Below are 12,911 nucleotides of genomic sequence, written 5' to 3'. Positions count from 1 at the left end.
ATATATGCATTTTTTCCAGGATTTTTGTTTTTAATCACTATTTTCCATCCTCATTGCTAGTATTATTGACACGAAGACAATGCCTGTTTAGATTTACTCACAAATTTTCCATTTTCTTTACCATTATGCGTGGTGTCTCGGATTTTCTGAGAGTTTTCTTTCTGTGAAGTATATTTTTTAGAAATTTCTTAAGTGAAAATCTTTTGGTTGTAAATTCTCCAATGTTTGTGTGAAAGATGGTTTCACTGGATATAAATGACTAGTTTGATGGCTATTTTCCTTCAGCCTTTTGAAGATATTAAGCCTTCTCTGACTTTCATTTGTGCAGCTGAAAAGTCCATTGGTTGAATCATTGTTCTTTTATAGAAAATCTGTTTTCTCTCCGGCTGCTTATAAGCTCATCTTTGTAGTCCCCTATGATATGCCTAGATTTTAATTCTATTTTATTTATCTTATGTAGGATATACTGGGCATCCTGCATCAGAGGATTGTTGTCTTTCATCAAGTCTTATAAATTCTCAGCTCTCTTTGAACGTTGCCCTTCTCCTTTCATACAGGGTTTGGCTGTCCTGCCTCTATCATCCATGTCTCTTAACCTTTCCTTTAAATCTTCTAGTTTTTGCTATCTCTGTGCTATATTCCAAGTAATTTCTTTCATGCATATTCCAGTTCATGAAGTCTCTCTGTACTTACCTGTATGTAACTTAACTCTGTATTTAACTGTATTTTATGTCTTGGTTAAGCCAGTTGTTCATTGTCTCATTTTAACTATTCCATTTTGTATTTCTATAAGTACCATGCAATTATTTTTAACACCCGCCTGTCAGTTCTGATAGTCTACTGTTCTTCTGTTACATTTTCAATTCCCTGGATTTCTTAAACTTAGCAAACATATGTATTTTATATTCTGAATCCGATAATTCTAGTATTTGCAGTCTTTGTGGACTACTCTGCAGTGTGTTGTATGTGCTAACTCTTGCCTTCCTCATGGTGACTTATTTCTTTATTGATGATTTTTTTTTTTTAAGATTTTATTTATTTGAGAGAGAGAGAGCACAAGCAGGGGAAAGCATAAGCGGGAGAGAGGGAGAAGCAGACTCCCCATGGAGAAAGGAGCCCAATGTAGGGCTTGATTCCAGGACCCTGGGATCATGACCTGAGCTGAAGGCAGCCGCTTAACTGACTGAGTCACCCAGGTGCCCTATTGATGATCTTTTATGTTTGTGTTGCTTGGAACTTTGGAACTTTTTCTGTTTGTTTGTTTTTAAGGTTGAGTTTAAAGGGTGTTCTTCTAGAAAGATTTCTTTTTCCTTCTGTCAGGGATTTAGGGGCATTAGAACAGGGAACACTTTCAATTAAATTTTCAGCTGAAGTTTTTTTTTGGGTCATCCGGGCAGTGTAAATAACAGTCTCAAGTGTGAATAAATACAACTTAGTGATTAGGAATTCCCTGGAGAAACTTTTCTCGTTTCTCTTCCATCCACAGTCAAGGCTGAGACAGGCAAGATTCCTTCTGCAAAGCTGGGTATTTCCTGGTGTACCCACTGTTGACATTACCTGTCGAGAGTCCTAACTGTGTACCTGAGTCTCTAATTCAGCCCCCCTCCCTGCCCTGGCACCACACATTACCTCCTTCCCCACCAGCTTGTGGGCATGCCTTGTGTAGATGCCCAGCTCTAGGCATCAGGAATTATTGGACGACCTCAGAGCAGACACTATTTCAGACTCTCACCCTGTGGAACCTGCTTCATTGTTTCCTGTCTCTGAGTTTACCCCCTGCCACCTTAGTTCTATGTCAGCCATGATTTTAAAAATGGTTTAAATATTTTATTCATCACTCCTAAGTGCTCTCTCCTGGGAGAAGTTTTCTGCATATTTACTATGCTAGGAAGAACAGAGGGAAGTCCCTATTGTGGTTTTTAATAAAAATTGATTAATAAAAAAAGTATCTGAAATGTGGAGCACAGGTTTTACTTTTTTGCTGTATCTATATCTGCAAATAGATATATCATCACCCTGTTCCTAAATTACTATGTTAATGGCTTATTAACAGCAACTACTCCGTAGACTACCCACTCTCTGAAGATAGTTATGGGTTACAGTAGTCACTTAAAAACAGCCTGTTTAAAATATGGCTTCTGTTCATGTGTGGTTGTGATGGGGAGGGTGCTCTGCAGCCAGAGAATGCGCATGTATATTTAATGGCTCAGTATGGATGCATTCTGTGGTGACGGCTTACATGCTGTACATCCTCAAATCTTGGAAATAATTTTTGCTTCATTTGAAGTCAATGATGCCTATAGTATTAAGTATAATACTGAATAGTTATCTTGCTATAGTAGAAAGTGCATGAGTTCTGAAATCAGAGGCCGTGGTTTGAATCCCAGAAAGTGATGGAGGACGCATAATGAAGGCATGTTTATGTAAGACATTGCCAAAGTGTAAAGCATCTTCCAAATGTTAATTTCCAGAACCCAGTCTAGAGCCAGGGACATGGTAAGTACCCCACAATCGTTAACTGAAAGAATGAACTAAGGATTTCTACCCTCTCTGGTACCTTCAGACTTTTCTAAAGAAAGTGAGCCTCAGAGTAATAAAAAAGTGTTAATCATTTCTTTCACCACTAATGATCTCAATATAGTGACTATATTAAGTCCTAGGAAATATGGTAATTAAGAGGGCGGTATATTAAAACTGTAACACATTTTTAGGAGCAGCCGTGATGGGCTTGTGAAACATACTCACCACTGTTGCCTGGGGGCTGTTGGGGCAGGCATCCAGGAGCTCCTGTGGAGGGTTTAAAGGCTTGAGGTAACGGGTGACAAAAATGGTTTTTCCACTGATGTCAGTCACTGTTGTGAGGCACTGGCGGTGTGGAAACTTTAAGGCACATTCAGTTTGAAACTTCTCTGTTGCTTGAAGCAATTTCTCATCTTCCTGAGAATCAAACTTCAAAAACAAAGACTCCATGGAGTTTACATGTGATTACAGGAGGCACAGGAGAACTCGTTGAGATCCCACAGTCGACACGAACTAAAAATGTGCTTCAGGAACTATGAATAAGTGACCCCTTACGCTATTGCCATGCCCTGGAGTCCTAGGGCTTTATTTAATTATATTTATAATCTAAAGATTAGATGGATACATTAAATACTTAAAATATATTGAACAGGATTGAAAGAAAGTAGTCAACAGGCAAGCAGCCCTATAGAAAACTATAAACACCTATATAGAAAGTAAAGTATAATGTACTAATTCTGATTGATGAGACCAAGCAGTAGTTTTATGTGTATTTTGACATTGGTTTTAGAGGGGGGAGGGTCCCAGAAATCTAACATCTCAAAGGCAAAGCTTGAGCAACTCATGTTAAATGCGTAACAAATTGACAGATATATGTTGATATGTTAAGTTTTAAATCCATGATCAATGTAATACATAATAGTAATGGGTCTCAGGGAAAAAGGAAACAGAACTAGAAAGATCAAATGTATTATATTTATTTTAAGCAGTTCTCTGATCCAAGATGAGCTACCAATTCCCAAACTTCTGATAGTAACTCAAAGCAGATGAAACAGAACAATTTTCATTTGCCTTTAGACACATGTTGTAATTTTTTCCCCTAAAGCTATTGCTAAAAAAATAGTTTGAAAAAAGCAGATATTTAAATGTTTTTATAAGAATTTTATCGCTTAATCAATACCTAGGCATATTAAAATTTCAACTACGTGTAAAAAAAAAAGAATTTTATCGCTTAGTATAAAAATATACATATGGTTGCTTACATTTCAAAGGGTTTCAAGATAAACTCAAATAAAATTTTATTAGAAAAATTAACTGTTAAGTAGAATTTAGATTCTAGGCAGTGCCTGAAAATGTGTCTATTTTGAGAAGGGAAGTGCACCCAACTATCCTTCTTATACTCTGCATTATTTATTTATTTTTTTAGCATTTAAAATCGCTGATAAGTTTACTCTGTCTCCCCCTATAGAGTAAGATTCCTAGAATCAGGGATTTTGTTTTGCTCTTGTTTTTTATCTCCAGTACCAATACCACCTGGCACGTAGTACACATACTAAGTTTTTAACAAATATTGTTGAGTGAATGAACAAGTGCACAGAAAACATCCCCTTACTTTTTTATGACTTCAGATAGAATCTAGACTATCCCAGCTGTTCTTGACTTCTGTTTCATTGGAGCTGGACTGTGGCTCCTGTTTCTAATTTGATTGCTGTACCCTGAGGGATTGGGGTAGCAGTTGTGGGGATTAAGTAGGATGGAGGCACTTCCGGAAGCCTCCCACATACTCTCATGGGATGTCCCTGACATCTGAAACTGAACATCATCATCATCTGCATCATCACTGTAACCACCTACCGCTCGGCATACCGCCGCCCCACGGTAGCTGCCCGACAGATGTTAGGACGGAGATATAAATAAATGGAAACGGTGAGCTCTGAAGACTTTTTTGGTATGGGTGTGTCACAGACTCCTGGGATAGAACTGTCACCCCAGAAATAACTGTAACTTTAGAAAGATGGAGAATCATGCAACAAGAGTGGTTTGAAACAAAGCACCAGTGAATTCATCCCTATGTTCTTTACACTTATTCATTTACTTACTCATCCAGTTATTTGCTGAGAGTCTGAAAGGTTCCAGGCACTGTGGATAAATGAGTATGAAACAGTGTCTGAAGCAACTTCTATTCTAGAGGAGAACACTAACAAGCAGTCAGGCACTTGAACTACTTGACCAGAGATTCTATGGAGATAAACACAGGGTGCTAGGGGAGCACTTAGGAGGTAGCAATGGGCTTTGTCCAGAAAGAGCAACAAAAACCTTGAATCAGTCCTGACTATTGGCCTTCCAGGTTGAAGAAACTGTTTTCTCCCACTTGGACCTGGACGTGCAGTTGTGTATTTTGACTACATACCTAGTACTTTGTGAGAGCAGGGCCCATGCTTGAATCATCTTGTGTTCCTCTCTGCCCCGAGCATACACAAGGTAAGCATTTAAATAAGTATCTATTAATGGTCATTAATACTTGCTTAGGCCACCAGGATGCCATTCCATGGAGCGAAACAGTGATTTATGGAGGAGTATGCCATCTTGGAAATCTAAGAAGTGCCAAGCGAAAGCTAAATACTAGAAGAATTTGGGTTGTTTATTACAAAACAAATTAAGGGCTAACTGACAAATTTGCAGTTTGATTCAACACAAAATGTGGAAGATTCTTAACTGGTTTAATTTTTTTTTTTTTTTTTTAACCTCTAGGTTAGTGTCAGTATTTACAGAAAATCGAATGGGTTTAAAAGCTCTCTTTGGACACGCTGTGACAGCTCTGCTAATCAGAAATCATTGTCACAGCTGCGCTGTGTCTCTAAGAAGCAGCTCATGGATTTTATAGGCTTGGAAACAGTGGAGATGGTGCCCAGCATGCAGGCTACATTCACACCTATGACTTCCTACATTCACAGCTAACTAAGAATCTCTCTGACAAAATGAAATGGGCCGAAAGACAGAGCTGGACATTCTTCATGGAACTTCCAACGTCTGTACCTCATCACCAAGGGATCGCATATACACCAGGACCCATCAGCTTCCATGAAATGGCAGGGGATGGAGAGCAGCTAAGTAAAAGCCTAATAACTACCAATGGATGTAAAACAAAATACCTGGTATACCTTTTTAAGCATGTCACTCATCTATTAGAGGCAAGAAAGAAAAAAGAAATGAGAGGAAGACTTTATTAACAGAAATAATCTATTTTTAAAAACTTAACTTTTCTCAAGACAACGTAAAGCAGTTACAGAAGAGTTTCAGGAGTCACTACTGATTCTTATGAAAATTCCATGAGTAAATCCCTTAAAAAGTCAGGGAATGGTTCCCCATGGGATGATGGTGGAGGGAAAACTCTAATCTGCTAATTCTGGAAGTTGCTGGTAAGTAGAAAACCGATTCCAGGTTGTGGGCTCTGTGCTCTTAGGGTGAGATCTTGTCTCTCCCGAATCATCTGCAGGGGACTCATCCAGCAGTGTTTTCTGCCACTGCGTTTAGGACATCAGGGTGCTTCCTCATCAAATAGCAGCAAAGAACCTGGCCTCCAAAGGGGTTTCTTAAGCCTCCTTTCAAGAGGCCTAAGAGAAATGCTCCGCACAGCCACAGCAGGGCAGTGACCTGCCACTGAAGCAGCAGTGGACAGCCCTGTTACCTGGCTGTAGGCAGGGCAGGTTGTGGGACCTGGGGGCTGGGCTTCAGAGCCCAGGGGGTGAGGGGCAGTGCCAGGTGCTAAGAGGCGGCTCTGGGCTCTGGGTTTCAACCCTTTAGCCGCAGTCGCAGACTGCTTTCACATGCTTTGGAAGCTCACCTCCAGATGGAGTGCTTTTCCTTCGTGAAGAAGACATAAAAATAGTAAAACCATCTTTTGTCTGGGAGCATTTTTCTGTATCAACATGCTTGTTGGCTTTCTCTTGAGTTTATACATGAAGGAAGAACATTCAGAATACATGTTTCACTTCCTAGAAATATTTTGAAGCGCATGTATTCTGCCATGTTTTCTAGAGAACAGATTTGTCACAGCGTTTGTGACAAAGGCTGGCATGTGAGATTACTTTGAATTTCAGTAGATTTATTTTTTCCAATAATCCTTTCAAAGGGGAATAGGGAGTAGGGATTTTTCTCTTGTGAACCAAACTGTAATACTGAAACAGAAACAGAGGAATGTGCTCATTGTTTTTTTCCATCTCCATCTGAGTCGTAATTACAAAGCTAAGATGGATAAACTACAGAGTCAGCAGGAGAATCCACGTCTCGTGTAGTAGGTGACAAGCTGGGTTTACACATGAATGTAAGCTCCGTGGGATTTTTCTCTGCTTTTCTAGGCTGCTGTATCCCCAGTACCTGAGAAATGCCTGTCACATAGAAGATGCTCAGTAAATATTTATTGAATATATAAGGTTTCGAGTCAGACAGACTTGTTAGCTCTGCATTTACTGTCTGGGGGAACTGGAAGGTTGAGCCTCATTTTCCCCCTGTCTCAGTTGCAGACCCACTGTACAATATAGCTGTGAGTATTAAGAGAGAACAGGTGTCAAATGTCTGACGTGGTGCTGAGGACCGAGTAAGAACTCAGTATGTGGTGGTGGCTGTGACTGTATTAGTTTATAGTGTGAAGAGGTCATGATCAATACTTTCCCCCCAAACCAGTGACGGCGGTGCACGTCAAGACTGCATAAGCATGTTACATTAAGGAAGTGTCTCCTGGCTATAGGGGTTGGGAAACAGTTGCTAACAAACCTACGTTCTGGAAACTCTTTGTTGTAGAGCTGTTCAGAATTGGAGCACTTGTGCAGATTCTTGTTTCTGTCTGAAGGCACTGAAATGAGGTGACCCCTGGAGGTCTAGCCTTACGATCCTATAAATTGATTCAATGCACAGTCCAACCAGGGATGTGAGGTCACACGTGGAGATGTGTTTCAGCATGCTTGCCAGTAAACATCAAGATAAAAGCGCAGTCTGCTTTTCTTCTTCCATTAAGAAAATTCTTCTAAACCTGGCGCATGTTTATGTTTGTCTTGCTTGGCCTGAAAGTTTAAGTTTTGGATCAACCTAAGTATCGGCTCAATGGAAGTACCCCAATCGGCAATCTCCCCTTCCTTCTGTCCAGACTCTAAGAGTGCTGAGTGGACAGTGTCAGGAGCCCTCGGCCTGTGCCATGTGGTCTGCGTTTATAAAAGCACAGCCCAGCAAGCATAGTCGTGTCTCATCAGCATCAGACATGCGATGCTCAAGTGGGGGCAGGGTTACCTTTTCTCGAACAGACTCCCCGGGAACCAGCTGAGGCTCGATGGTAATGAACAGGGTGATGTAGGAGCCTTCACTCAAGCTTCGCACCGAGTCAAAACTCCGTTCGATAATCAGGCTTCGCTCCTTACTGTAGCCCAGAAGAACAGGGGGAATGTCTATTTTAAACGTCCCGTCAATCTGTGAACAACATATGACTTGGTGAACATCCTGGTGGTTTTCCAGTGAAAGGTCAAAGGCAAGTGTCAGCCCCTCACTATCTGATGAATCCAATAAAGACTGCTCGGACTGACATTCAAGGCTCCCCCCTCTTTCTGGGCGTGTCTCCCTGAGCTCTCATGGGAAGGGCTCTCTACTTCCCTGCCTCTGTGAAGTTCTGCAGAGCGTCTGCCTGCTCTGCAGGTTGACCGTGACAGCAGGTCACCTGGGTTCAAATCCTGGATTACACTCCAGGTGCCTCAGCTCGTGCATTTATAAAGAGACAATAGTAGGACCTACTTGTAGGGTAGTTCTGGGTGCTGGATGAATAGATGTCAGACACCCAGAAAAATGCCTGGCGTATGCTCAGCACTCAGTATGGATGGGCCAGCAGCCTTTCCCCCTTTTCTGGAATGCTCCAGAGTTTCATCCCCCCTTGCGGAGTATCAATCATTATTTCCAGGTTTGGGTTGGATGTCATCTCTTTCGTGAATTATTTTGTTATCTCCAGCAGCCTCACACAGTGTGTATCTCCTGCTTGTTACCGTGACCCATTCTGCCCCACTTTGCAGTCATGTGCCTGTTTATCACTTTGCTCTGGAGACCTGATTTCTCTCTGTGAATAGATCTATATGTCACCCCCATTTCTACCACCCTTCTCCAATGTAGAGCAGCGTTTTGTTTACACAGCAGGTGCTCAATACCTGCGGGTCTAATGCACTACAAGCCACTTAAATAAAATGACCTGACTTCTGCAGAGGCTCCAAAAGACAGGACTTTCCACTCTTGTGTAGTCAACACAACAATAAGTTTATTAAAGACTGTCTGGTGCCACACAACTTTTCAGGGCCAGAATTTGAAATTCACATGCTTACAGAGAATCTGATTTTCATTTCAGTCTTTAGTGGCATTTATGTCTCAGGAGAAATACAGAAAGAAGTTAAACTTTCAGTGACTGCGCCTTCTAGGGAGGAATTAAGTGAGCTGTTGTTTATTTTCCTCCTTATATCAGTGCTTTGCCCCAGAGCCTGCACTGGGGGGCAGGTAAGGGGTACAGGGAAAAGGATACAGAAACAGGGCGCCTGGGTGGCTCAGTCATTAAGCGTCTGCCTTCAGCTCAGGTCATGATCCCAGGGTCCTGGGATCGAGTCCCGCATCCGGCTCCCTGCTCAGTGGGGAGTCTGCTTCTCCCTCTACCCCTCCCCTCTGCTTGTGCTCTTTCTCTCTCTCACAAATAAATAAATAAAATCTTAAAAAAAAAAAAGTATCCAGAAACAACGCCGTGAAACGTGCAGCTGAAACAACCAGGTGCATCTGATGGGGCAACTAGGCCGATGACCCAGAAAGGAGTGGGTATTCTCTCCAGATAGCTGGAGCATCAGGATTTAAGACAGGGTTTCTCAGCCTGGGCACAGCTGATCTTTGGGGCCTAAGGATTGTGTGTGGTGGGGGCTGTCCTGTGCACCGTGGGGTGTCTGCAGCATCCCTGGCCTCCACCCACAAGATACCACTAGTTCCCGCTCTAGTTGTGACAACCAGCAGCGTCTCCAGATCCTGCCCAATGTCCGCTGCGGGTGCATGGAAGAGCACGAGTTTTGGAGTCAGACAAAACTTTTAAATGACAAATGTAATAAAATCATTCTCAAAAGTAATATTGAAATGTATAAAACCCAACGTTGAATAGTTCTCTCCGTTTACCAATCTCACTCCCCAGGAATACGCAATGTGAGCATTGTGGGAAGTGGGTAAAAGCTGAATCCCGCTCTGCTGTAAGCTTTGGGATTTGAGTAGTGACTTCACATCTCTAGGCTTCTGTTTCTTCGTCTGTAAAATGGGGACAATAAAGCCGACTGGGTTGTTGTGAGGTTTAACTGAGGTGGTGTACAAACTAGCTAGTAATGGCATGTAATATAGTTACTCCTACTGTTATTTGTGGGTCAGGATTCGACTTGTTATGTGTAGCTTCAAACCAGGACCTACAAATAAGGAAGCACACAGATTATGGTACGGTTCAAGGAAGAAATTTATAATACAGCTATGGCAAAGAGATTACATTCCCTGTTTCTAGAGGCACTCAAGCAGAGTATGGACATTACCACAATAAAGGAGATTAATTTATCAAGAAGGGATTGGGAGTAATTACCTCTGAGTACCCTTCCAAATGTGAAATTCAGCAATGCCAAACAACATGGCAGTTGCGTTTACAAACTCGTGTGCTCTTAAACAAAAAAATTTTTTCATTTAAGATCGATTCAAAGAGGGAAATGTAAATTTTTGGCCAGCACATCACGGAAGCTTCACCTGTAGACTGTCCCTTTGTCTAGGGAGAGAATTGCATCTTGGCTCTGCAATTCCAATTATCCTTGAGCTTCCAATCCATCCAAGCCTGGGTCTTGCTGTAGACTGTGGCCCGGGAGACACCTGGTCTGGGTGGTCATCACGTGTGGGATTAAACTGCTCTCTCTGTGGCTGTGGGAGATTAGCTACAGGTTTGTGGCTCAAAGCCTCCCATTGCCATGGATTTAATACCAGGATATTAAAGCCATTGCAGAATCTTTCACTGTCCCAGATTAGAGCTACTAAGTCATTCAAGAGTTGTTAACCTAAATGGGTCTCCTTAAGCAAAACCACTATACTCTGAAGAAGGGTGTCTTAGTCGAACGGGTCTCTGCTAACCGTTTTCTGTGTCTGAAATGGGGAGCACTCTAGAAGCACTAATAGAATGCACGTGATTACATGGGCCATCACTGTGCTGACTATTCCCTTCAAGTTACTTTCAGGCATCCATCCACTCCACTTTGGTCGTTTTGACACGTTTCTGCTCCATCCCACCATCTGCTTCACTTCTACTTAAATGTTAGAAAAATTCTCAGACTGGAACCGTCCTCCATTAACTCCTGACTCTAAGGCAGATGGATGTTTTACAAGCCACGCAAATATGACCCAAGATCAACGGCTTTTTATCTTGCCGACGGCGGCTCCCGCATAGGTTCTCTCAGTGGGGAGGGTACAGGAGCAGTGGATGCAGCTGTTCCCGAGCCCCATGGAATTTGGATGTCGGATGCTTACCTTGGCTTGGAAGTAAATGGTGCTAAATGGGATTTTCACGCTTCCCAACCAGTGTCTCTCAATATGGGTGTGGATTCCCCTTCCTCTTTGACGGTCATCCTGCAGCGGGTGGGAAGCGGTAACTGTTGAGCAACGCAACGTCGGCCACTCATGTAATTAACCGGCCCCAGGAAAATGGCTGGGCTATAGCCGGAAGCCCGTGGGGTAGGTTAGACAGACCTATGGCCCATTCTGGCTCAGACACTTCATCGTTTTGTGGCCCTAGGAAGGTCACTCAATCCCTCTGCACCTCAGTTTCCCCTTCACTAAACTGGAGATTTTACAGTCTCCTTCACAGGGTTGTTCTAGAATTAAGACCACGTAGGTAACCCACCCAGTGCAGTTACTGAAAATCAAAAAGCAAGTTCTGTTCCTCCCTTCTCCCTTTCCTGCTCACACATGTCAGGTCTGAAACATGTCAACCAGCACAAAGACAGAATGTGTTAGGGACTTACAGTAGGTAGAGGACGTGAACATGGGTACAGATGCCTTTCTCCAAACTGTGAGCTTACCTCTAGGACGTCGTTCAGCACTTCATCAAAAATGTTAATGAACACATCATCTCTCACTGACTGCAAACCGGTGGTGCTGTAATCCCCATTGGGGGCCCTGCACATGGGCACATGTGACCAGGGACCATGACAATGGGCAAGATAGAAACAATGAGCACTCAAATACCCAAATCTGAAAAGTACTCAAATAGGAGCATAGACATGAGGATTAAAAGCAGTGCTTTCATTTCAAATATTTACCTTTGTACTGAGACGCTTTAACATAATACCTATACTCAGGTGGAAGGGGCCCTAGACTGGAGGCTCCGTACAGAGAGAAGCCCCCTGTCTGCTGGCTTGTCCTGCCGAGTCTCCTGTCAACCCCTCAACCTGCGTGGTGAGCTTTGCGAGAAGCCAGCTGGCCACGGCTGAGCTGGCTCGTGGACAGGCTACACTCAAGGGCTCTGGCTGACACTGGTGCGGTCAGTATGCAGGTTTTCTAAGCAACTGGGCTCTAGAAGATGCGCCTCCAGCAGACCACGCCCCAGTCTTAAACCTCCTGGTGTTATAAGGCTGCTGGAATGGTCCCTGCTTCCCACTCACTTTCCCATAGCTAACTAAGCAGCGCAGGGATGAGGTTCATCTCCTGTAATATCACCTGTTCCGAGTCCAGCCCATACTGGGCTGTTGCATGTATTTTGTTGAGCATCTGCCTTTATGTTTTCTCATTCTTTATGCTCATTGTGTGCATAATAGTGGTATGTGTCCCTCTCTACTGACTGAACCAGCTCTAATCCTTGCTCCATCTCTACGATACTATGTGGCCTTATGCCAGTCACCTTCCATCTTTGGGTTTTCATTTCTTTTCTATAAAAGTAGAGTGGCACACTAGGTAATTTCTAAGGTTGCTTCAAGATCTGAAATAAGGACTCTTTTAAATACCTAAAATCACTTAAAGTTTTAAATGCCTATGTAGTATTTCTGGTGAGGAAGAAAGCGTAATTATGGAAAGCAGGGAGTTACAGACTGGGGAGTTTACTTGAAGCTTCCAGAGTCAGGGAGATGAGGAACGATGGAAAGCTGTGTAGGGACTGTGGGGTCCAGGGAATGGGAATCTTGGGGCTGCAGGATGCCAGAGCCTGGAGAGGCATGGAGGTGTCTCAGCAGTGAACCCGAGTTTCAAAAGTTGGACATTTTCCCATTTTACTCTCGACTGGAGTTAGTTGTGAGACCAGAGGAGCAGTGTGGGGCTTGGGGTCAGACTCCTGGATCTTGTCCTGGCTCACAAGCTACAGAAACTTTCACCCCCGAGTC

General features: G+C 42.9%; 1 protein-coding gene across 2 annotated transcripts in view; it reads right to left on the bottom strand.

The window, feature by feature from the left end:
- The window catches only part of CC2D2A (coiled-coil and C2 domain containing 2A), a 131,570-nt gene that overhangs the window by 21,182 nt on the left and 97,477 nt on the right, over positions 1-12,911 (bottom strand). For both annotated transcript variants that reach the window (XM_035726273.1, XM_035726274.1), the window contains 4 exons: positions 11,619-11,715; positions 11,068-11,166; positions 7,804-7,980; positions 2,746-2,949 (listed from right to left, as the gene is read on the bottom strand). In XM_035726273.1, the coding sequence (XP_035582166.1) occupies positions 2,746-2,949; positions 7,804-7,980; positions 11,068-11,166; positions 11,619-11,715 (577 nt within the window). The remainder of the gene's footprint in view (positions 1-2,745; positions 2,950-7,803; positions 7,981-11,067; positions 11,167-11,618; positions 11,716-12,911) is intronic.

This window comes from Zalophus californianus, chromosome 2, assembly GCF_009762305.2.
Source record: "Zalophus californianus isolate mZalCal1 chromosome 2, mZalCal1.pri.v2, whole genome shotgun sequence".
Lineage (NCBI taxonomy): Eukaryota > Metazoa > Chordata > Mammalia > Carnivora > Otariidae > Zalophus > Zalophus californianus.
This window is presented reverse-complemented; position numbering and strand designations above follow the sequence as displayed.